This window comes from Erpetoichthys calabaricus, chromosome 15 (assembly GCF_900747795.2).
Source record: "Erpetoichthys calabaricus chromosome 15, fErpCal1.3, whole genome shotgun sequence".
Classification (NCBI taxonomy): Eukaryota; Metazoa; Chordata; class Cladistia; order Polypteriformes; family Polypteridae; genus Erpetoichthys; species Erpetoichthys calabaricus.
The window spans coordinates 26,830,117-26,854,025 of NC_041408.2; the positions used below are offsets into that span (position 1 = coordinate 26,830,117).

Genomic DNA, 23,909 nt, shown 5'->3' on the forward strand with positions numbered 1-23,909 from the left:
TAGTCGGGTAGGCTGTGCCGCGTCGAAGAAAAATGAGGCCTCACGCTCACCTGACAGCCTAATCTTTCAGCCCAGCCCATTAGACGCGGCGCGGGAGCCGCGTGGCCGGCCAGCCGGCCATCAGCATGGTGGCACTGGTGCAGGCGCAGGGGTTCACAGCACAGGTTCCGCTGGCTTTGTTACTGTAGGAGATCAGGCCGGATATGAGTAAGAAGTGCTGCAGCAATTGTCACTTGCTCCCTCACATTGAGCCATTTGTCACCATGCACGTTTACTTTCCTCTTGCCATCACAAGCACCAAGTAGAACTGGAGAAGAAGGAGGCTTTCTCCAGCTTCCCTGCTCTGACAGATTCGTGCTTACATTAACATTTGCTTCTTTGAGTTACTGTAGGACTTCCATTTACATGTACTGATGCGACTGATGCCTTTATCTGAAGCAATTTAGAGTAAAGGCAGGTGACATGACTTGTTCATGGTGACAGCAGCAGAATTAGAACCCACAACCTCAGGATTTGAAGTCCAAACCCTTAACCACTACGCCACACTGCCTGCTCAATACCTTGTTCACCCAGGGCCACAGAAAGTGAGTACATATTTTCTGGAAGCATTGAGCAGATGGCATGCCAGTCCACTGCATGACACACAGACACGCTAATTTAGAGTTGCCAATTAACATCAAACCACAGTTATGGGATTCAGGAAGTGAATCCTCTCTACCCAGATATCTGTTTGTCTAGCAGAGGGGCAACTGGAGAGAAGAGATGAACCTGAGTGGCAGCATGGTGTGCTGTGCCGGTGTACTGTTAAATCAGGCCAGTGCTTGGAGTAATAGAGAGGGGACTATGGTCAGGTCTTGTGTTGAACTTTATAATTTGTCTTGAAGGAGTGACCAGTTAGACTGAATGCCCGTCAGGTACCCGGCTGCCACTGTCATTTCACTCACAATATTCGGTGTGTCACACAACTAACATGCTCCACTTTAGCCAATTCATAGGAGACCGAACCTTAAATCCATATGTCCCAATGTGTGGCGTGCCACAGAAGGGGGAGACCCAACCCCGGACACACACACTGTCACCCTGATGGCCACTGAGCAGTTAGAAATACATGAGGCCACTGGCTTGGCTTGGCAGCCCTGCGCACAATAGCGGGCGGGTAGCACTAGTTGGAGGAAGCTTGTAAATGTCACCGGCTGACTACATAAATTTTGTCGGTACAATGCTGTCAATAAAACAGGCCTCTCAGCAGAGAAATAATTTACTAGTAGCCAGTAGCATCATTTAATAAAAATTCATTAGACCCGCAGCTCTCTTTTTAATCAAGTCTGTCAGCTGAGGTGAAGATAATGAGTGTGCATATTGCTGCTACATCTCTGTCATCTGTAATAATGCGTGTCACACAGGGGGACTCACAGTCTATCAAACGCTAATAAACGTGGACCTTATTTGCCGCCGCACGGAGTTGATTAAACCAGTAGGTGCCACAAGGTAACGGCGTGTACTGTGAAAGGCGCTATAAGAAGTGTGCTGGTATGCTGCAAGGTGATGGTGCACACTTTGAAAGGTGCTGTACAAAGAGTGACAATAGGCAACAAGGTGATGATGCTTACAGTGAAAGGCACTATACAGAGTGTGGTGGTGTGCTGAAAGATGATGGTGCACACAGTGAAAGGAGCCCTACAAAGTGTGACGGTATGCTACACTGTAGAAAGAGTTACAGTAGGCCACAAAGCGATGAGGTGCACTGCAAAATGTGCTGTACACAGAGTAATGGTAAGCTACAAGGTGATGGTACACAAGGCGCTACACAAAGCCTGATGGCATGGTGGTGCATGCTGAGATGCAGTGCTTTGCTGTGTGCCAGACCCCGGTGCTTTGAGCACTGGAGGGCACGGACGGCTTCTGCAGCAGCGACTTGCGGTACGTTCTACTTACATAACTGATCGTCTAAGAGCCGTGAGCCCGCGCTCGTCGTCTCGGCACATGATTGGTGAATTGTAAATATCCTGGAGGTCTTGTTTGAGTTCAGTAGCACACCAGCGCCTTACGTGCCCAGCTGTGGTACGTCGGGGGAATTGACTAGCGCCTGCAGGCCAATCTCACTGTTACGATGCAGCCATGGCCCAAAAGCTGCCTCCTTAAATAACAGCTCTGCCGTCTTGTGATGGTTCCCCCTTTCAGGCATTTTGGGGAAGCTGAGATATTCTCTCATACTTTATTGTTACGTTAGTGCATTTATCTTCAAGTGGTGCCTGGCTTGCCTGTCCAGTCTTGAGAAAGTGAGCAGTGGATGATGACACCATGTGCCTCATGGACTCAAGACCTGATCCCCCAGTCACCTCACTGCTCAGATCTTTAGGAGGTGAGCTGTAGGTGGCTGCCTTTAGGAAGGAGTGGGACAAAAAATCATTCTGTGTGTCACACCTTTCACAGGCACATTCCAATAGCAAAGTGAGCCCCTGTGCTGTTGTCATTTACAAGAAGTGTGCCATCAGAAGCTAAGGGGACAGCTTTGTCTTGGAGCTCAGTGGTCCAGATCTAGTGCACTTTTCATTTTCTTTTTGTAAATCGAGGGAGCCCTGAAAACTAAAGCACAATCACTCATTCACACCATAAAACACGTCAAAGAGAAGCCCCATGTTTCTAACGGGAGACGCAGTTCTTCTTGTCAGCAGACAGTACTTCAGTGAAATATAGTGCCTCCTGCATCTCGTCCTGAGAGATCTGTTGCCTCCATTCACAGAATTTAAAGCTCTGTTCATGCAGGCCGAGTCTACGCTGGGCCACATGACAATCCCCTCGCACTGAGTGATGATAGTGACCTGGGTGCTGTTTTTGGAGGGCTGCAGATCATCCCACATGCCATTTTGATTTGCCTCAGATCACAAACCAGAGTGCATGTTGAGTATGTTGTGCCTGCTGTTGTAAAGACAGGAGAGGCGTAGTGGTGTGGGTACCTTGTCTCTGCACCTTCTTCATTGATCATCCTCAGTGAATGCTTCCAATGCAGACTTTCCCACTGGCTGCCATGTCTGCCATCTGGTGGCAGCTGCATTCCCAGTCAGGTTCCAGCTCCTGAGCTCTCCTTACTTGTTTCCTAATCTTGATCGTCACTCAGGCTCACATTTTAAAGCCGTCAATTTTCATATGAGCATCATTTTGTGTTGTGTTCTAGGGGTCCACCAGTGTCTTATTTCTGTACCACCCTCATTTTCCAGCCTGTATCTTTTGGCTGTCAAAGTGGGACCCAAATCCATCTTCATTTTGAAATGTGACACTCCTACAAATGTATGGCTTGGGCACACAATTCAATGCTTGGAATCCTGGTGGTGTGCCAGCAGATGAGGCTTACAGGGAAGTGATGGGAGCAAGCGATGGCTTCAGTATGCCCGTCCTTCATGCCACGCTGCCAGCTGCTCACCCACAACTGCTAAATTTACTTTCAGGGCAAGCCACCTACTGTGCCTTCAGCAGACTTTACTCACGTTACACCAGAGCGAGGCAGATGCCACCAAACTGACAGCTTCAGTCCTCCACATGGGCCACCTTCAGTTGGCAGCTGGGCTCTCACCATCATCGTCCAGTGAGCACTGAAGGTTGGGCTTGACTGACTGGGCTGAGTGTCAGAGAGTTGCCTTATAAGACTAGCTGCTCACAGATGGACACATGATGGTATGGGGCAGAGGCTCGATTGTATATAACAAGACCTACCACTGCATTCAGGTACAGTAGGGGGGTGACATTTACTTTGTATGGCGATCAAATAAATAAAGAATATCACTTTTAGTGAATTGAATAAACACACAATTAATGTCATCCCTTTCTTATATGGTGACACTCGGTCACTCCACCAAGGTCACCACAATATCCTTCACTGCTAGCCCATGTCTCTGTGGCTCTGTTTTTGACAGATAAGCCCAATAACATGAAGAAGGAAGCCCACACCTCCAATTCTTTTGTTGTGTGTGACTTTGTGTTGTGTTTACGATGAAAAGAATCAGTTGCCTCACTGTGAACAGAGGTCACCATGGTCCTTTCCTGTCTGCAGTGCCACATGCTGGCATCACTGCTTGCTTGCACAAAGCCCAATTGCTTGGGTGAGGCTCCTACAATTTATGCGTCATTGATAGGTTTGGCGTGACAGACGCTGAACCTTAGCATTATATATATATATATATATATATATATATATATATATATATATACATACAGTGCATCCGGAAAGTAGTCACAGCGCGTCACTTTTTCCACATTTTGTTATGTTACAGCCTTATTCCAAAATGGATTGAATTCATTTTTTTCCTCAGAATTCTACACACAACACCCCATAATGACAACATGAAGAAAGTTTACTTGAGGTTTTTGCAAATTTATTAAAAATAAAAAAACTGAGAAATCCCATGTACATAAGTATTCACAGCCTTTGCTCAATACTTTGTCGATGCACCTTTGGCAGCACTTACAGCCTCAAGTCTTTTTGAATATGATGCCACAAGCTTGGCACACCTATCCTTGGCCAGTTTCGCCCATTCCTCTTTGCAGCACCTCTCAAGCTCCATCAGGTTGGATGGGAAGCGTCGGTACACAGCCATGTTAAGATCTCTCCAGAGATGTTCAATGGGATTCAAGTCTGGGCTCTGGCTGGGCCACTCAAGGACATTCACAGAGTTGTCCTGAAGCCACTCCTTTGACATCTTGGCTGTGTGTTTAGGGTCGTTGTCCTGCTGAAAGATGAACCGTCGCCCCAGTCTGAGGTCAAGAGCGCTCTGGAGCAGGTTTTCATCCAGGATGTCTCTGTACATTGCTGCAGTCATCTTTCCCTTTATCCTGACTAGTCTCCCAGTTCCTGCCGCCGAAAAACATCCCCACAGTATGATGCTGCCACCACCATGCATCACTGTAGGGATGGTGCCAGGTTTCCTCCAAATTTGACGTCTGGCATTCACACCAAAGAGTTCAATCTTTGTCTCATCAGACCAGAGAATTTTCTTTCTCATGGTCTGAGAGTCCTTCAGGTGCCTTTTGGCAAACTCCAGGCGGGCTGCTGGACCTCTGGAGCTCTGACAGAGTGACCATTGGGTTCTTGGTCACCTCCCTGACTAAGGCCCTTCTCCCCCAATCACTCAGTTTAGATGGCCGGCCAGCTCTAGGAAGAGTCCTAGTGGTTTTGAACTTCTTCCACTTACGGATGATGGAAGCCACTGTGTTCATTGGGACCTTCAAAGCAGCAGAAATTTTTCTGTAACCTTCCCCAGATTTGTGCCTCGAGACAATCCTGTCTTGGAGGTCTACAGACAATTCCTTTGACTTCATGCTTGGTTTGTGCTCTGACATGAACTGTCAACTGTGGGACCTTATATAGACAGGTGTGTGCCTTTCCAAATCATGTCCAGTCAACTGAATTTACCACAGGTGGACTCCAATTAAGCTGCAGAAACATCTCAAGGATGATCAGGGGAAACAGGATGCACCTGAGCTCAGTTTCGAGCTTTACGGCAAAGGCTGTGAATACTTATGTACATGTGCTTTCTCAATTTTTTTATTTTTAATAAATTTGCAAAATCCTCAAGTAAACTTTTTTCATGTTGTCATTATGGGGTGTTGTGTGTAGAATTCTGAGGAAAAAAATGAATTTAATCCATTTTGGAATAAGGCTGTAACATAACAAAATGTGGAAAAAGTGATGCGCTGTAAGTACTTTCCGGATGCACTGTATGTATATATATATATATGCATACGTACATCTGAAAGAAATCCCAATGGTGGCTCTCATGAGTTTGCACTCTTTTTAATTTTTTTTCATTATTATCTTGTATTTTTTGAGACCTACAGAATGCATTTTTGTCATTTTTCCATCTTGAGATTATTTGGTCTTTCGTATCTTGACACAACATCGTATTCGTTTTTCGTGGGCACTGCCCTTTTGCTTATTTTATTGCACTGCTGCTAGCCTATGGCAGCCCAGGAGGTTGTGAGGCATGATGTCACTATTGTTCTGGATAAAAGACAACAAAACTTTTGATGGTGTTAATAATAAGGGTTTTGATTTATAGGTTCATTTCTGTCCCATGTACAGTGACATTCTTACATGCCTTTGCTAATCAGCACACGACACGTCGACACTCTCCAGTGCCAAGAGTGGTGAGCAGAACTACCTTACCTGGAAATTTCTGGCGTCTTCACCTGTTCAAATGATTTAATCTGATTTTGTTTGTTCTCTCAGTTTGGTTCTAGTTCACTTTTTGGATTTTATCTCTTGGTATTTTGTTGACTTCAGTAAAGACCTCAGTTTGATTTTTTTGGATTGCCCACCTGTTCCCTACTTTTTCTCTGCCTTTTTCTTCACCTCTGGCACATCAGTAGCTCAACAATGGGACCCGAGACCAGGGTTTGAATCCAGTTTTAGATGCTGTGTGGAGTTTGCTTGCTCTCCCAATGTTCATGTGATTTTCCATCCATCCATCCATTTTCCAACCCGCTGAATCTGAACACAGGGTCACGGGGGTCTGCTGGAGCCAATCCCAGCCAGCACAGGGCACAAGGCAGGAACCAGTCCTGGGCAGGGTGCCCACCCACCGCAGGACACACACAAACACACCAAGCACACACTAGGGCCAATTTAGAATCGCCAGTCCACCTAACCTGCATGTCTTTGGACTGTGGGAGGAAACAAGAGCGCCTGGAGGAAACCCACGCAGACACGGGGAGAACATGCAAACTCCACGCAGGGAGAACCCGGGTCTCCTAACTGCGAGGCAGCAGCACTACCACTGCGCCACTGTGCCGCCCTCATGTGATTTTTTTTTCTCACCTATACCAAAGATTTGTATGTGAATTTATCTGGAAAATTGACAGGCAAAAAGGTACTGCAACACCAGGAGGTGGAGAAGACAAAAATCAATTTGAAGCAGGGTTCATTAACCAAAGTCAAATACACCAAGCCCAAAATACAAACCAAGGATGAAAAACAAAGAGACACCAAAGGGTTTTGAAACTCTGATAAGCAAGTGATTTGTGTGAAATTGAATTTGCAGTGAAACTAAATGTTTTGTTTCACAAAAAAAAAAAAAGTCAAGCAGGTAGTGTTTTGCCTCCAGTGAAGTTCAAGCTGTTAGCAACACGTGTTTTTCATCTGCTCTGCAGCTCCCCTGTTGTTGTGGTGCAGCACAATTAAAGTGGGGCTGTGGCTGGAGAGCTCATTCCTGCTAGCACTTCTCAGACGCTAACATTGGGCTCAATTTGTGGCTGCCGGTGCGTTGGACTGGCATACAGATGTTATTACCCCTAACCGAAATGAGTGGTGTGAGGTGAAACTCGTGGCGTGAACATGCAGGCACGCAGTGTGCGAGGCAGATGAGAGCATGTGGAAGGAACATCTAAGCAACATTGGAGGGTGGCATAGGAAAACCACATTAGTTTAGTCTGTGCCATAACCTTTAGAGAGTAATATTCCTTGTTTTCCACCCCAAAAGCCTCCGTTTACTAAGTTTCATAATAGCAAAGTTGACTGCAAAACCAATTTTAGAAGCAATTTCATGAAACCATAGGTGAAATAAAACACTCTTGTCTCACACGTCACTACCTACTACGAAGGCGGAGTGGTGGCTCTGAGGCTAGGGATCTGCACTGGCAATCGGAAGGTTGCCAGTTCGAATCCCGTAAATGCCAAAAGGGACTCTGCTCTGTTGGGCCCTTAAGCAAGGCCCTTAACCTGCAATTGCTAAGCGCTTTGAGTAGTGAGAAAAGCGCTCTATAAATGCAAAAAATTATTTAAAAAAATTATTATTATTATTATTATTACCTATTAGTCGATCACACATAATAACTACAGCCACAAAGGTTTCTCGTTTGTATCAAGAAACCTGGACCACCAGGAAGTACGTGAGGCTGGCCTTCATGTTGTAGTTTACCACATGGTAGCAACAGGAGTAGAAACTATATACAGAATTACAGAAATTAATTTCATATGTTCCAAACTTCCACAAGGAATGAAAAGCAAGAAAATATGTGGAATCAACAGTTTGAAAGGTTAAATGGCAGTCTCAATCATGATCTGAATTGGCCACATGTGTGAACAGGTCCCCATTCAGGTCTGATTTACGCCCATCACCTAATTCTGACTCTGAACCCCCGAATGCATTCCATCCATCCATCCATTTTAGAAAACCCCTTGTCCTGAGCAGGCTCACGGGTAAGCTGGAGCCTATCTCAGCGAGCATTGGGCACAAAGCAAAAACATGGTGCCAGTCCACCACAGGGTGAACACACTCATACACAAAGAAGCCAATTTAGCGACGCCAGTTCACCTAACCTTTGTGTCTTTGGACAGTCAGAGGACACCCATGTGGACACCGCGATAACAGAAGAACTCCATACTGGGGCAGCATGAGATGTGAGCCCTTGTCTCCTTGTTGCAAAGCAGTAGCAATACCACTGTGGGCCGTGCCCTAGATTGGATTAAGCGGATTAAACATCGTCCCATCGTGTCATTCTTCTCTGGTTTATCCCACTGACACCCTGATTTCAGTGTGTAGTTCTAAGGTCAGCTAATGTATAAATCATGTTTCCCACACGGTGACAAGGCTTTGCTGCTTATCTGGCCACCAAACCACTGACGCGTGCACTTTGGCCTTCTACTCCTTTGGACTGGAACTTGGTGGGCCAGCTGCTGATGAGGTGCCGCTGACATATTTCTGGCACATTCCCTCTACATGGAAGACAGCTCAGCTGGAGTGGGGGGTCCCCTGCTGTGGTTCTCCTCCTACTTGTAGCCTCCTGCAACGCTGTGGTGAAATGGAAAGTAAACCACAAGTCCTCCAGGAAGAATTCAATTAGAGAAAAGCAGTCCGGGCCTGGCATTTCCTGTGAATGCCTGAAATGAGGGGGAAGAAGATGAAAGCGGAGCCTGCTTAAGGCTGCTGGGTTTCCTGCCTTTCCTTGTAGTCGCAGGTCCTGCTCTCATATGATAATATTTTCTGCATGTCTCTTTATGTTGTCCCCTTAATTGTATTTGGAGTTTTTGGCCCTTGATTTCCAGGGCATCTCCTAGCTCTAAATTCATTCTTCTTACCTAGAAAGAAACTTCCTCAGTTATCTGCCAAGATGCTTTTAATTGCAAGTGGAGTTCCCTCATCTTCCTTTTCTGCCAGAAATCATCCATCTCATTCTTTTATGTTGGGTTCTTAGAAACATGGGGGCACTGAGGCTAAGGGAGAGATGTCACATGATACCCTCACCATTACGTTAGATATCAGAGATGGCTTCTTCACTCTGAGCAGGGAGGCCTCCTTCAGCTCAAATGAATTAGCTGCCTCTTCTCGACTTAGAAGCTCTGGTTTTGCAGCCTGCCTCTGTAGGACCCTGAGTAATTCCTCACTGATGACAACGTGACTGAAAGGGGCAGCGTTTTCCTTCATGGATTTTACTTACTGGATGGTTTCTGCTCTTGGCTACTTCCAATTTTTTTGAGGATTTCTAGAGTCCTCCTGAAAAGAGAATAGAGAACGCTTTGCAGTGTCTGGTATCCATCGTCTGCTTCCCCAGATAACCATTTAGGACTTCACGAAGGGGAGGAGCAGACAGTGACAATGTCCTAAAAATACCCGCTACACCTTACTGACCATGTGGCCAACAGCTTTTTTTTCTTTATATACTGTACCACATGTTCTAAGAGTGTGCCCAGCAGGCCCTCAAGCAAGATGGGCAACATGAAAGGTTCAATTCCCATCATTTCCCATCTTACCATAGACTGCAATTCATTTGACTAGAGACGAGTAGCATCAGAAATGTCCTGAAGCAGGCCTGGAGCTGCTGAGTTGCAAGGACTGTTTGTTCAGAGGGGTCCAAAGATTTTGTGTGCCCTAAATGTGAAACCATGTAAGGACAAAGATGGATTTGTAACTTGAAGGCTGACTGAAAGAGTAGGGGATGGTCACCAGTCACTGCATAACGTTCTTATTGAAGGTCTTCTTCACTAAGTTTTGTGATGGGGGTTCAAGTTTGTCAAGAGTATGCAGTTCATTGAAATTCGTACTTGCAGGCTAAGTCCAGTGACAGTAGTGGACAAAACCTCCAACACCATGCATTCAGAACATCATCAGATAATACAAATGAGAGCACACAACAGGTACACTCACATGGCAGTGCAGTGGGCAGGACGAGTGGGTGCTCGAAGCTGTCCCCAAATGTGGTGGTGTAGGATGGCTGAGCTCTTAAATAAGACTGTTAGCCTTTCTATGGCATGCCCACTGAGCTGGCCCGCATCACTAACTGTGGCACCAGAGGGGGGTGTCCAGCTGCATGTTGATTAGCACAGGCAAGTAAGAATTTCACTTATTCTGTCCATGTGACAATAAGAAGACAATACAATTTTATGTGTGTGACAATACCCACATAAAAATCAGGTATCTGTAAGTGAGTCGAGAATTTAGAGAGATGACCCAACTCTATCATTTTGCTATCATTTGAATGTCATATCAGTTGCCATCATTTGGAATTTCAGTAGGGTTGCTTCATTCCAGACAGTTGAGGAAGTTCATCTTCATCCCCTTGGCTTCAGCAGCAGGAATCATTTCTTCCTCCTTCTTTCTGAGCAAATTGATAAGAGCGAGAAAGAAAAACGCCTTTTCACTGCAGTCCTCGGCAAGTTGGCCTTTCATTTGTGTCCCCGTCTTGGATCCCTTCTCGGTATTCGCAGCACGTGTGCCCTCGTTGCAACAGGGGCCGCTGCCGATCTTATTGCTTTACCTGCTTTGTGTCTTTGGTGGAATTGAGCCTTTGTCAAAATTGTCTGAGCCGCTCGCTCTTGAAGAAATCACTTAACAGGAGGCTCGTCGAGAGCTGCGCCTCTCCACTGATTCTGATTGCTTTCTGCTGGAATGCAGACGCGCAGCTCGGCCGGCACAGTGCCAGCTTACTGAAAGCGAGCCACATCGATGAAGGCCGCTAACGTCATACTTTCTGCTTCATACGGCCAGGCTGATTAAGAGCACAATGTCTCTGATTCAGCACACATCACCGTTTATCCATGTAATGAGTCATGTGCAGCTGGCGACTCAAGAGGGCGCCACCTCCAGGGTGTCATAGAGTTAGGGGTGAAGTCAGGACAGGTGACATTATGCGAATTCAAAGGCCTCCCACCGTGAAAGGCCACATTGGCAGTAACCTGAGAGGACGCCACTTCAGTTGACACAACTGAGCTGATCACCTCACCTAACAGTACTTGTGAATGTTACAATGGAGTGGTGTTCACTAAGAAAAGGCACTATAAAGTATTGTGTATTTGATTCTGGTAACACTGTACTGACTGATGTGTTGGACTGTAAAGTACAATGCCTGCTGTTCAACTTTCACATTGGCGTCATATGTGACCCTGACCAGGTCACCTCACCTCAAGGGGATCGGGCACTTGTCATTTGTGACTTTGAGTCCTGCAGCAGAGAAGAGGCATCACCCTGAGGGAGTTCCTGAACAGAGACGGGTGTGAGACAGGAGCCGGCTCCGGACAAGGCAACAGTCCACCACAGGGGCCGACACACACACCCACACTTGCACATCTTTGGGGGAATCCTTAGGACAACCAACACAGACATGAGGACAGTGTTGAAACTACCTGATGAGGGGCTTAAATTCTGCAACTGTGGAATTATGAGGCTCACCATGGAATGAATGAATACATTGAAATGTAAGAAATCCAATGCCTACCTGTGATTGGTCCATTGGTGCCCACGGTTGGCTCATACTTTTCATTGTTATGCTCTTCTGCACTTGACCCTAAGGGGTAGAAGGGTATTCGCTAGAGATTTTAATTATGAGCTGAGATTGAGCTTTCTTGATAGCGGTCGACATCCAGCAGGAGTCTTGGGGGTGGCACATCTTTCCTCCCCAGGCTAAGCTGCTCACTGCTGACACTTTTATTCTATTCTGCCCATGTGGACGTTTGTCAGGGTCAGACCCCAGGACCAGCACCCAGCTTGGTCTTTGACTTGCTAGTAGCCTGCAGAGTGTGTGCCTCATGCGTGTGACAGTAAGGCTGGCACCTTTGTGCCTTCTGATTAACTAACACACTTGAGACCAGACTGGCTGCATGTAATCGATGTCCACTTGACATCAGGCAGCTTCACTGAGTGTGATGTCTGCCTGCTTGACAGAGCATCAGTTTGGGTGTTGCCCAGCCTGCCTAGTGCGGGTACAGCTTGGGCATGAGGGTGTCTGTGGCACTGATGCAATGTGACCATCGTTTATATCACGATGTGTACAGTATAAGTCCAAAGGGGTTCTGCTCAAACTTTATAACACACTGGTGAGGCCTCATCTCGAGTCCTGTGCTCAGTTTTGATCTCCAGGCCATGAAAAAGACATAGCAGCGCTTGAAAAACTCCAGAGAACATCTACTGGGCTGCTTGCTTGACTGCAGGGGATGACTTATGAGGAAAGATTAAAAGAGCTGAGCCTTTCCTTTCAAAAGGAAATTCAAAGGACGCATGACTGAAGTGTTTAACATTATGAAGGAAATGAGTCCAGTGGATAGAAACTGAAACTTTAAAATGAGTTCATCGAGAACATGAGGACACAGTTGGAAACTTGTTAAGAATAAATTTCACACAAACTTTAGGATTTTTTTGAGTAAGTTACCAAGTAATGTGGTAGACAGTAGGACTTTAGGGACCTTCAGAACTAGACTTGATGTAATTTTGGGGGATTTAAGACTGGCTGTCTTTATTGGGCTGAATGGCCTGTACTCACCGACATTTTTTAATTTCCTAATGTTCCTTTTGCTCTCCGTGTAGGATTTCCAAATGAGCCTGCTGCAGAAATCGCCCTTGAAACGGTGCAGAATTGGATAAAGAAGAATTCAGACGAGGTAGGCAAAAACCTTTCCTTCTTCACTTCGTACATTCAATTTGTTTTCATGCCTGGTTACTGGGGGCTGCACAGCACCAAGGAGCACTGAGTCTTATGCCGGTAAGCTGCCATTAGAAGTGTGTGTGGCAGTGCAGGCATAATGCAGATGTAAATGAGAGTGCTGGCCAGATCTACAGATGTTTAAAGTAGGCCCTCTAGTGGCCACTCCAAGGCATTTTTTTTCCAAGATCATCACTTCAGACGTGGAGGTGGCTTGTGTGCCAAGATGGCATGTGTAGTTCAGATGTAGTTTGGTGCTTGTTGCCGACCTCACGTCTTGGGTGTGTTCGGGTTGACTACTCTTCGCCACTCCAGCTGTGAAGGTTACAGCCGATCTTTAAGCCCCACGGGCTTTGTTTAGAATGCCACCTCCTGTCAACCGCTGGTGTGCCCAGTACCCACATTCTAAGTGCACTGCTGCATTTTTGCATTTTTCACAGAGAGCTTTCAAGAACTCAGTCAGCAAAACAGTTCCAGTGAAATAAGTGATGGAGTCTTGCCGAGTAAACTGGGAGCGAGACCGATGGCTTTTAATCTGCAAAGAATAAATGATGGGCCTGAAAGCCATTGGTCAGAGCGGCCCTGCGACCGGCACTTAATTGAGCCGGCATGACGGCTTATCGCTTTTCAGGAATGAGCGTAGAGAAGCCTGCTCGTCTGCCATCACTCCCGGGAAAACGCTCGTTGCTGCGCAGCTCCTTTGTGGATTTTGCATTTTTATTTGGCAATAATCTAACGTGGCTTTGTGTGACGAAAGAAATTCAAAACAACTCCTCTCAGTTCGTGTGGTGCTGCTGAAAAAGACATTAAAGAGGCCTTTCATGTGACACAATGAATAGAGTGTCGAGCGTGCTGGGCATCACGGAGTTGCGACAGAGTCCCCAAAGCCCAGGCAGAGCCGTCATCCCTGGCAGACAAGTGCTCCTGCAGGCCCGATAAGGAGGCCACTATGGAAATGAGCCTGTCTCTATCTCCATGGAGGTGCAAGGACAATAAAAAGTGTCAAACAAAGGCCATGCAGCTGGATTGAGATGCGATGGGATGGCATCATTTATCACTCAGAGTGACAGCAGGCGGGTGCCGTCTTCTGGCCTGCCAGATCCTTGGTTGGAAAGATTTGCATGAGGAGAGCACCTTTCAACAGTCATTTGGAGTGGGACGATGTCTGCCCCTCGGCCAGCACCAGCTTTCTCCTTGGTGGCCCCCCAGTGGTTTCCACTAAGAATTTACTTGAAGTAACATGTCAGTGTGCAAAACCTTAAGAAGTTGTCTGAGGAGTGACGGGTGAGCGGCACCCAAGGCTGACACCAAACCCCACCTTGTTTTCTTGTATAACCAAACATCATCGCCCCGTGAAACAAATAACACGTCAGCTATTCGCGTGCGAGTACACAGTCAGGTGCGTTCTTGAATGGCTACTTGGCCCCAGGGTCAGCCCTAGGTGTCCATTTCTACAGAATGTATTCAGTTGTTACGTGATCGCTCCTAGAGCCACATCTCTCTAAGTAATGTCCACCCGTTTGGATGAACCCTGTGTTACTCTGGGAGCTCTGGTTACTTTGGTAGCCAACTTGTTTGCATGTTAGGTTTGTGAAAACGGAAAGAAATGTGCTATAAAGGATGAAGTTGGATTAGTCACACTGGCTGTCCTTGGTCATTACAGATAGAGCAGCCTTCCCACATGCGCTGACATGGTCACTCCAGCTCCAGTATTTACTCGATGTGCCTTTTACATGTTTTGCTCAGTTTACAAGGAGAGCTGACCATGATGAACACCTCTGATGGCCCAGTTGGACACCCAAGCAGCACCCGTAACGGTCCTGAGCTGGCAGGGAAGGATCGCCAGGAATCATGACAGGTGATTCAGGTGCAACTGTGCTGTTTTCTACCTCAAAACCGCAGCTGTTTTTGGTCCTCAGATGATCTGCCGCCAGGCAGGCACGAGCCTCGGCAAGAATTGAATTGGTCACCTGCCGCTGCCTCTCGGTCTCCGTGGCAACAGATGCTCTTTAACACTGCCTTTGATTCCAGTCAAAAGGGCAACTTGTGGAAGGCTCTGCAATCATCGGCGAAGGCATCGCTTTAGATTTACTGTTGGGCTGACACTCATCCCTCTTCTGGACTCCCTGGTCAGTCCCCCCATATTGTAGCCAGGCTACCTGACAGCACGGTTTATACATTAGTCCACTTTTAGGCCACTTCTTGCTCTCCCGGATTCTTCAGTCAGGCACTCTGCATTAGGCTAAATGCCATCACCACTGTCTTTGTTTGTCCACTTTACTGGTCAGTCACTGTTAATTATCCAGAGGCTCCCTGTCACCGTAGCCTGTGTTGTCCACTCTGTTGGCCTCTCCTTACTATTCTTTATTCTGTGTTTTGCTGATGGGCTACCTGTCACAATAATCTTTGTTAGTCCACCTTGATCCTTGCAAGTCCAATTCTCCGAGTGAATCTGTACTGCTGGTAGACCACCTGTTGCCATGGCCGTTGTTGGTCCACTTTATCGGTTACTTCTCTGCACTGCCAGTGAGTCATCTGTCACCATACTCAAAATGGTAATAACGTTTTCAGAGTCCCCTCTCAGCTGAGTCCACTTGAGGACCTCCCTCTTCAGGAGGAAGACATCACCCAGCATGATGCGTTGTGTTTGGAAAGGCCAGGCACTGGACGTGCCCAAAAGTACCCCACATAGTCTTGTGTAGTTGAAGTGGACTGGATCAGGCCCGGTCTTAGGTATTATGGGGCCCTAGGCGAAAGGGGGGTCCAGGGGCCCCCTGAGGGGGGGCGGAGCCCCCCTGGAAGCTCTGTGAAATGCGTGAAAATTAGACCAAGGAGTCGATCCGGGGCCCTAGGCGGTCGCCTACTTCACCTATGCCTAAGGCCGGGCCTGATTGGGACAAATAATGCTGTAGTATATTTAAGTATATATGACAATTGCTCACTCAGACAATTTGTTTTGGGGGCCCCCAAGAAGGCGGGGGCCCTAAGCTATAGCTTGTGTAGCTTATACGTAAATCCTGCACTGGACTGGATACAGCCCATCTGAAGTCGCAACGTTCTGAAACCTATAGTACGTCACAGCCTATCCTGGCAGCAGTGAGGCAGGAAACAGCCCTGACACACAACTAATTTAGAATTACCAGTTAAAGTAAGGGATGTTTAAGAGAACTAAACAAGAGTACCTGCAGAAAAGCCCAGGCGGGTGAGAATGTGTAAGCTTAACATGGACTGCGGCCAGAAGCAGGATTCAGAAACTCAGACGCTGGAGACAGGAGTGCCAAGCATTGACCACTACAGCACACCATTTTGCATATTATCATATGCACATTTAATTGCATTATTTATTCTAAAGTTTGCCAGATTCTGAAGAGTGCAGGTTTACATTTGAACTGGTCAATTGTCTCACAGCACCTGGACTCCAGTTTGTGCCTTCCCAGTGGGTTTTGTTTGCTCTCCCTTTGTGAGTTGACTGAAACCTGATAAAATTGGCAACTTGTGAATTGATGTGATACCCACCTGCAGGACAGTTTGCCATCTTCAGCCCATATGCCATTCGGTCCAATAGGGCGGGCTACCGCTTCATTAGTGTAACGTCTGTAAACGTCACTGACGGCACGCCCATGTATTTGCATCCTTCTCGACACGCCCATTTCAAGGCGTAACTTGCGCGATGTTTTTCTAATTAAAACGCGTGCGACTAGCGATGGATGTCAAGATAATTCAAGAGAAAAGCCAAGCAAAATAACAACATTTATTTATATAGCACATTTTCATACAAAAAGTAGCTCAAAGTGCTTTACATAATGAAGAGAAGAAAAATAAAAGACAAATAAGGAATTAAAATAAGACAACATTAGTTAACATAGAAAGGAGTAAGACACTTTTTATTGGCTAACTAAAAAGATTACAATATGCAAGCGTTCGTGGCAACTCAGGCACCTTCTTATTACATCTTGTCTGAAGTAGGGGCCTGAGTTGCCACGAACGCTTGCATATTGTAATCTTTTTAGTTAGCCAATAAAAAGTGTCATTTTGCTTGGCTTTTCTCTACATTCATAATGGCTAACACAGTACAACACCCTAGTACTAAAGATAATTCAAGGAAGACGGTAAAGCAGCAGTCTAGCGGAAACAATATGTCTTTGCGAAATAAAAATCATGATTTTTTTTAATGTATTTTGATTAATTTCGCGGCCCTGGGATAGAGTCTGCGGTGGGCTGGCCCCCAGCCCTTTGGTTTGTTTCCTGCCTTGCGCCCTGTGTTGGCTGGGATTGGCTCCAGCAGACCCCGTGACCCTGTAGTTAGGAAATAGCGGGTTTGATAATGGATGGATAGATGGGATAGAGTTCAGAGTCCAGGCAAGCCCGTGTTATAAGCCCTGCCGTGGATTCACTTTGTGTGTTTATTTACATTTAGGTCAATTGATTCGAGTTCTGATAACTAACTAGACGTGCCATGAATGACATCAATAGGCGTATTGAGAGTGACGTCAATGGACGCCTCGACCTTAACATAGAGAATAAAAAAAAAGCTTTAAAAAGACTCGCTGGGTTTTTATCAGTAAAGTCAGGCTGCAACCTGCTGCGCAAAATCTAGCCTCAAAACTCTCGAGATTTGTAAAGGGAAGTGCTTAAGGAAATGTCGAGCCCTGTCGATCTGGCTTTCATTACAAGACTTCGGCGATGTAATCAGTAGGGGAACGAGCTCCCCGCTCGGCGGGCTATCCTTTGTGCAGCTGGACTTAGCAAGTAAATAAATACAAGTGCTCGCGATCAGACGAAATAAAGTCGCAGTCGGAAACGCGCGCACCGTACCAGGGTGGGCGAGGGTCTTTGGTATTTGGGGGGGTGGGGGCTGTAATTGCTTTCACCTGACTGAGCCCCTATCAGGTTGCAGTAAGCGATCTATCGTGCGGACGCTTTCCAAGAAGCCATTGTGTCCCCTCCTCGCTCGCTCGCTCAGCGTATTCCACTCACTCGCTCCCAGGCTTTCTTGCTGTTCTGCGCGCATGTCGGTGTTTGATCTCGGCTGCAAGAACACACCAGGCGTCTGGAATGCATTGGGGATTAATAGAGGCATAAAATGCAATTACTTTATTGTAGAAGCGATTTAATGTTAACACGACCTCTTACTACCTCGGGTTATTTTCATATTGAATTACAACGCTGCTACTAATTAACCTGCACTGTTAAGGGAACAATGTCTGCGTATTTAATACTTTCTCTTCTAATGGAATAAAGAGCCTTTCACTAACTGTTTTCATGGCAAGGAGGCTGCTGAGTCTTAGCTTTCATTGCAAAGAACTATTTCCTCCGTCCTTAGACAGTCTAATTGATTCTTTTAAGGCACCACACTCTTGATAGGGCAGTTGGTAATGTAAAGGGGCAGGAGATCACAAGCTGGAGCACCTGGAGATTCGGAAATGGGCCACCATAAAAGAAGACGACCAGAGAGGGACAGCCTGACTGTCTGGGAAACGGTTCTGTGAAAAAGTGTATGCTTTTGATTATTGGCAGACTTTCATCAAAGCTGTTCAGTTTATTTTTGAGAGGTGTGCTGCTACTGATATGATAACATCTGTAAAGCCCCCCAATCCAGTTTAAAGTCACTGGACTACAGAACAACACACGTTTAGAGCATCTGCTATTTCACTGTCTGTATTTTTTAATTCCCCTTTACTATTCTTGAGACACTTCACCTCTTCCTTGACTGTTCTTTTTCTTCTAAAATACTGAAAGAATCTCTTTGGGTCATCTTTCACCTTATCTGCTATATTCCTTTAATATATAACAGTCTTCAAGTAAGACCAACTAGACACAGGTGTAATATTCTGATTAGGACGTGACATGCATTTAGAATCTGTAAGTGGAAACTATCTGTGATGAAAAGAGTCATAATTGGAGAGATTTATATAGTGCCATGCTGAGCCAAAAAGTAGTCAGAGCTTTTAACTACATGGCTGACTGGCCTGAAACATAACAAGTAGGCCTCAGAATTCTTTGTGACCATCATAGTTATGGTTTTTTGAAAATGTCAGTCAGGTATTTCTGTATACAACAAGGGGGCTTCGCTCGCCTACCCCCGGTGTTGGGTAACCCGAAATACATTGATGAATGTATGAGATATGCTTATAGCTCCGTTAGTCGAGCTGTTTGGTTTTGGAGCCGAGACAGTTTTGCTTCCACGGTTTCAGACGCGCGTTGTAGGCGCCGACGTCTATTGTTTTTGTCCATGCGGGCTCGTGTTTGTAGCTCTGTTAGTGGAGCTGAATAGATTTGGAGCCGTGATCGTGACTCCATTAGTTCTCCGTTGTTTACCATTAGTAATATGAATAATTGCACTTACTGTTAATACGGAGCGGTTTCTGTGGTTGTACTGTTAATAATGCATCACTGTAATGTGATTCACTTATGCTGTATAGTTTGGACGTGTGAGGATGACTTACGTTCAATACGGAGCGTTCGTTTATTCTTATTACAGTTTGCACGTGTGAGGATGACGTACTTTTAAAACGGAGCGTTCGTTTACTCTTATTACGCGTTGTAGGCGCCTTCGGCTTTCATACTAACTCGCGCCTTCCGTACTATTATGCTGTGTATGGTGGACCTCTGTGGACTCCGTACTTTTTCCTGTTTCACTCTGGGGCGGGGAGCTGAATCCTCTTTTTTGTGTGGCTGTGTCGTTACCTATGGGCGCGTTGCCTCATTTCTTATTTACGTTAGTTGAGCTCCTTTGTTTTTGAGCCGTGACGCGTTGTAGGCGCTTATTTACGTTAGTTGAGCTAATATTATACCGTGTGTGTGTTTCATGTGGTAGTCGTTGTAGGCGCATGCGCCCTCCGTACTATCTCGGGTTTGACTATGCTGTGATTTGTGGACATTTGGGGACGCCGTACTCTCTCTGGTTTGATTGTGGGGCGGGACGCCGAAGCCTGTTCTGTTTGTTTTGTCTGTGAGTACTCATATTATTATATTACTGTAATGTGATTCACATATGCTGTGGAGTCCGTATCTCTGGGGCTTCTGTACCATCTCGGGGGTATGCCTGCGGTGTGTTAGACGTGCGTTGTAGGCGCCCGCAACTTTCGTACTATGTCGGGTTTGACTATGCTGTGTAGTGTGGATGGTTAGGGTTCCATATTGTCTGTGCTCGTTGCTTTATTTCGTATTTCCGTTAGTTGAGCTGTCGGCGCCTGCGCACTATGTCTCCTGCGTCCATGGGCATGCCATGTACCTGCGTCCATATCCGGTTTATTCTCGGTTAGTAATATGGATGGCATTAGGCAGCGTTAACCAAACACACCAGACCAGGAGATGGACAAAATTAAATCATAGCTGAAAAGAATTTGTCAATGGGAGACAGTGCATATTGATTACAAAGTCAGAAAAAACGGGCAAAATTAAAGTCCTGAAAATGTTTCAGATCACTTTGGATCACCGCAAAAATTATTTCTTTTATCCCCAATCTTAGCCAAGTGGGAAATGCACAGCACTGAACTTTGTACTGTCTTCATGATGACATCTCAGTGTTGTGACTTTCGGTTGTCTCGCAAAGTAGCAACCCTGCTAGCGCAGAGAAACAAAGTTCTACCCAGTATTAGAGAAAACCAAATAGGATAATGCCCAAACACTAAAACTGTAACTATCTCAAGTCATACAAGAACCCAGAAACAAATAAAGAGTCTTCATTCTCCAAATCCTCGGTTTAGCAAAAGAATAAAGAAAATATTTAACCCAAAGCCCTAGGAAAATGAGACAGTGTTTGAATTCATGAGGGAGCTCCCCACACCGGTGAAGTCCTCCAGCCTTATAAAAGGTGACCAGATGAACTAATGGAGGTAACTAACTACAATATGGGCAGAGGATTCTGTTTTGGGAGTGTTTTGGCTTCATTGGTTCCGCTTTGGTGTTCTCCGCTTAGAAGGCAGGCTCAGTGTTACCACGGTCATGGGATTGTCGTCATTGCATCCTATGTTTTAATGGTTTGTTTTTATGTTTTATTTGTTTAACTGCATCATCAGTTGCCTGTTATGTTTCACGTCAACTGGAATTCCAAGGTCCCATTTTTTACTGTTAAAATTCTGAATTGTTTACTTTATATATGCTGGTGTATCTTCTGCTATATTCCTTGTACTTTTTTTTTTTTTTTTTTTTTGTTCTTTATTTCGCCTTATATAATTTCTTGTATTAGGAATTTGGTAGTTTTCGCATACCCCTTGGGGTCAGAGCGCAGGGTCAGCCATTGTACAGTGCCCCTGGAGCAATTACAGGTTAAGGGCCTTGCTCAAGGGCCCAGCAGAGCAGTGGCCTTATTGGCAGTGACGGGGATTTGAACCGGCAACCTTCGGGATACCAGTGCAGATCCTTAGCCTCAGAGCCACCACTCCACTCTTTGGGTGGCTCCCCAAGAGACAAGGCCTCCTGCCAATCACCAAAAGAGATTGCCCTCAGCTATAAAGGCTGAGAAAACCCACAGTCCCTTGCGGTTCATTGAATGCACTGGCACTGGATTTTTGACCTTACCTTCTGGACTAGTGTATTGGGACATTGTTACCTTGGGATTGCCTGAGCCTCCTTTGTTTAAACACAGCCTTTGTCTTGAAAAATACATCTGTTTATTTATAAAGACAGGACATTTGCCCCTTTTGTGACTAGCTGGGGTTTGTTGATTTTCTCACCTCTGTTGGCCATTTTTGGGACTTTCTGGGGCTAATTTTTTTAAGACATCTTTCATTCTTAACTTCGCCATTTTATTGATTGGTTGCTGTGATGCCACACGTTGATAGGGGGCATGTCCTGTTGCATGCACCTGACATGATGGGGCATTTTCATCTTGTTGAAGAGCAAGTCCAGTTTGTTTCAGAGAAGGCATTTTGTTTCACTTGAGAACACTTCACTTATCTCTGCTCACGTTTGCTTTTCACTCTTACCTTTAACTTGGTTGCTGATTTCTAAGATTCCTGTACATCGACCTCAGCTCAGTCCTTACAACTGTTTTTGTTTTGCTTTTTTGATTCTCTGACTCATCTTATAAAAATGAACCTTAGATCCTCAATAAAAGATCAAACAAAGATGCTTTGTGCCCCAGGACCTGGATGACTTGTATTGATTGAAAGAATTGCTAAATCTGCTTTTTATCAGGGAACTCTAGAGGAGGAGAACACAAGGCAGTTGAGCTGTAGAGATGGACATTGGTCATAATTAGCCAGAAAATACACCAAATCTGCCTGAAGGAGACACCATCTGGTGCTTTGTCATGGCCAAACGCTGTGGAACTGTTGTGCCAAGTGCTGTGAAACCGCAACAGAAAAATAGCAAAAGCAGTGCAGGCCACAAAAAGAACAAAAGTCAGACCAGTGCTCCACTAGGTCTAGGCCTCAGAAGCAACCAGACCCCTACCTCAAAAGGCAGGCTTTCTGGCCTGCATAGGCCCAAAAGGGGACTCAAGCTTTTAAAATTTAGAAATTTCAAAATACTGAATAAAGAAGAGAAAGTCACATAAACCTCTGGTCTTTAGTACAATTTTTTAAATGATCAGAAAGAAGAACAAGGCAAAAAGGGAGTAAGAAACAATCGAAAAGGGAAGAGCAAACCAATCCAGTCGATACTCCAAGAACAAAAAACAATTATACTTGTTATGTACGTGGCAAGAGGGGTGTGAGGCCTTCAAAATGACTCACAAAGCAGGCCAGCTCCCCCTGCTGACCTTCTCAGATATAGCCTCACCCCATGCCAGCCAGTCCCCAAATATGACTCGCAGGCTTCATCCTGCTCAGGCCCAAAATGGAAAACTGGTTTTAAAAGTTCAAAATGCAAAGAAAGTCCCAGAATTACATCAGAATTCCCTACAAGGGAGAAGATGGCCATAAACCTCTAGCTTGTGAACAAAAAGGCAACAATGAATCTTTATGAAATGTAAATTTATATTGAAAAATTACAATAAAGTAATTAAAAATACAACAAAGATTAGCCCAGAAGTTAACCCGAAGGTGAATAAGTCCCAAATTTCAACCCAAGGACAAAGTAACAGAAACAGAAACATCCAATAAGCCAGAAATCCCAAGAACATAAAATACTTTCCGTAAAGTCCAACACAAACTCAGTGCTCCACCGCTTGGTTTCTGTTCCTGACTGTGGTATAAAGCCAGTATGTATGCAGCAGCAGTGGCGTCATGATGGCCCCGTATCCTGGGGCTCCACCCTTGCAGTACAAGGAAGAACAGAACAGTTAAGTGACGGAGCACTAATAATAAGCAGAACTAATGTAGAAAGATAAAAAATAATAATTCAAAACACCCTGGCTGTAACAGAGCAATACTTTGACACAAATGATCCTAAACCAACAACACCCAGTGACACTGTAAAGGACTTTGCCCCTGAGCCTTTACGACAGTAATGGTCCCTCAGCAGTGATGTCATGGTGGACCCGTCTCATGGGGCTCCACTTACAGAACACAAGGGATATAACTTAAAGGCACATGAGTAACAAGAATATATAATTTATAAGTCATGGACAAAAGCCATAACACAGAGGCCTGAAATGGGCAGCTGAACTCCTCCTCTTCCTTGGGTGTCCTTTCTGACTCCTGCACCTTCAAACTCATCACTGCAAACAAAGCCTTTTAGGATTTGTGAATTTTATTTGGTGAAGCTCCCGATCCCAGCTCGTTTCACAAAGACTCATGTCGAGCCCTTGCTTCAGAAGCCGAGCCCACTGCGACAGGAAAGATTTCTAATGTGCACCAACCACGCTTGAGGGAGGACATCTGCTTCAGTCGTGAACCTCAGTGTACAGTGAAAGGAATGAGCTGCGCAAGCAATGAATCTGAAAAGGAAATCCCGTCATCTGAAGAAATATTGCAGAGTAAAAACATGGATCCCTGTCCGCCAACTACCCTTTGAAAGAAATTGCGGATTTCTTTTTTATGGCCGCTGGACTCTAATCAAATGGCCGCCACTGTCGTTTCTTCTTTAAAGTAACGATCCTTGGCTGCTTTGGCAGAGGG

General features: G+C 45.6%; 1 protein-coding gene across 4 annotated transcripts in view; it reads left to right on the forward strand.

Moving 5' to 3' along the window:
* Positions 1–23,909, forward strand: part of macrod2 (mono-ADP ribosylhydrolase 2) — a 1,343,630-nt gene that overhangs the window by 1,052,307 nt on the left and 267,414 nt on the right. For all 4 annotated transcript variants that reach the window (XM_028820323.2, XM_028820324.2, XM_051919692.1 and 1 more), the window contains one exon: positions 12,789–12,862. In XM_028820323.2, the coding sequence (XP_028676156.1) occupies positions 12,789–12,862 (74 nt within the window). The remainder of the gene's footprint in view (positions 1–12,788; positions 12,863–23,909) is intronic.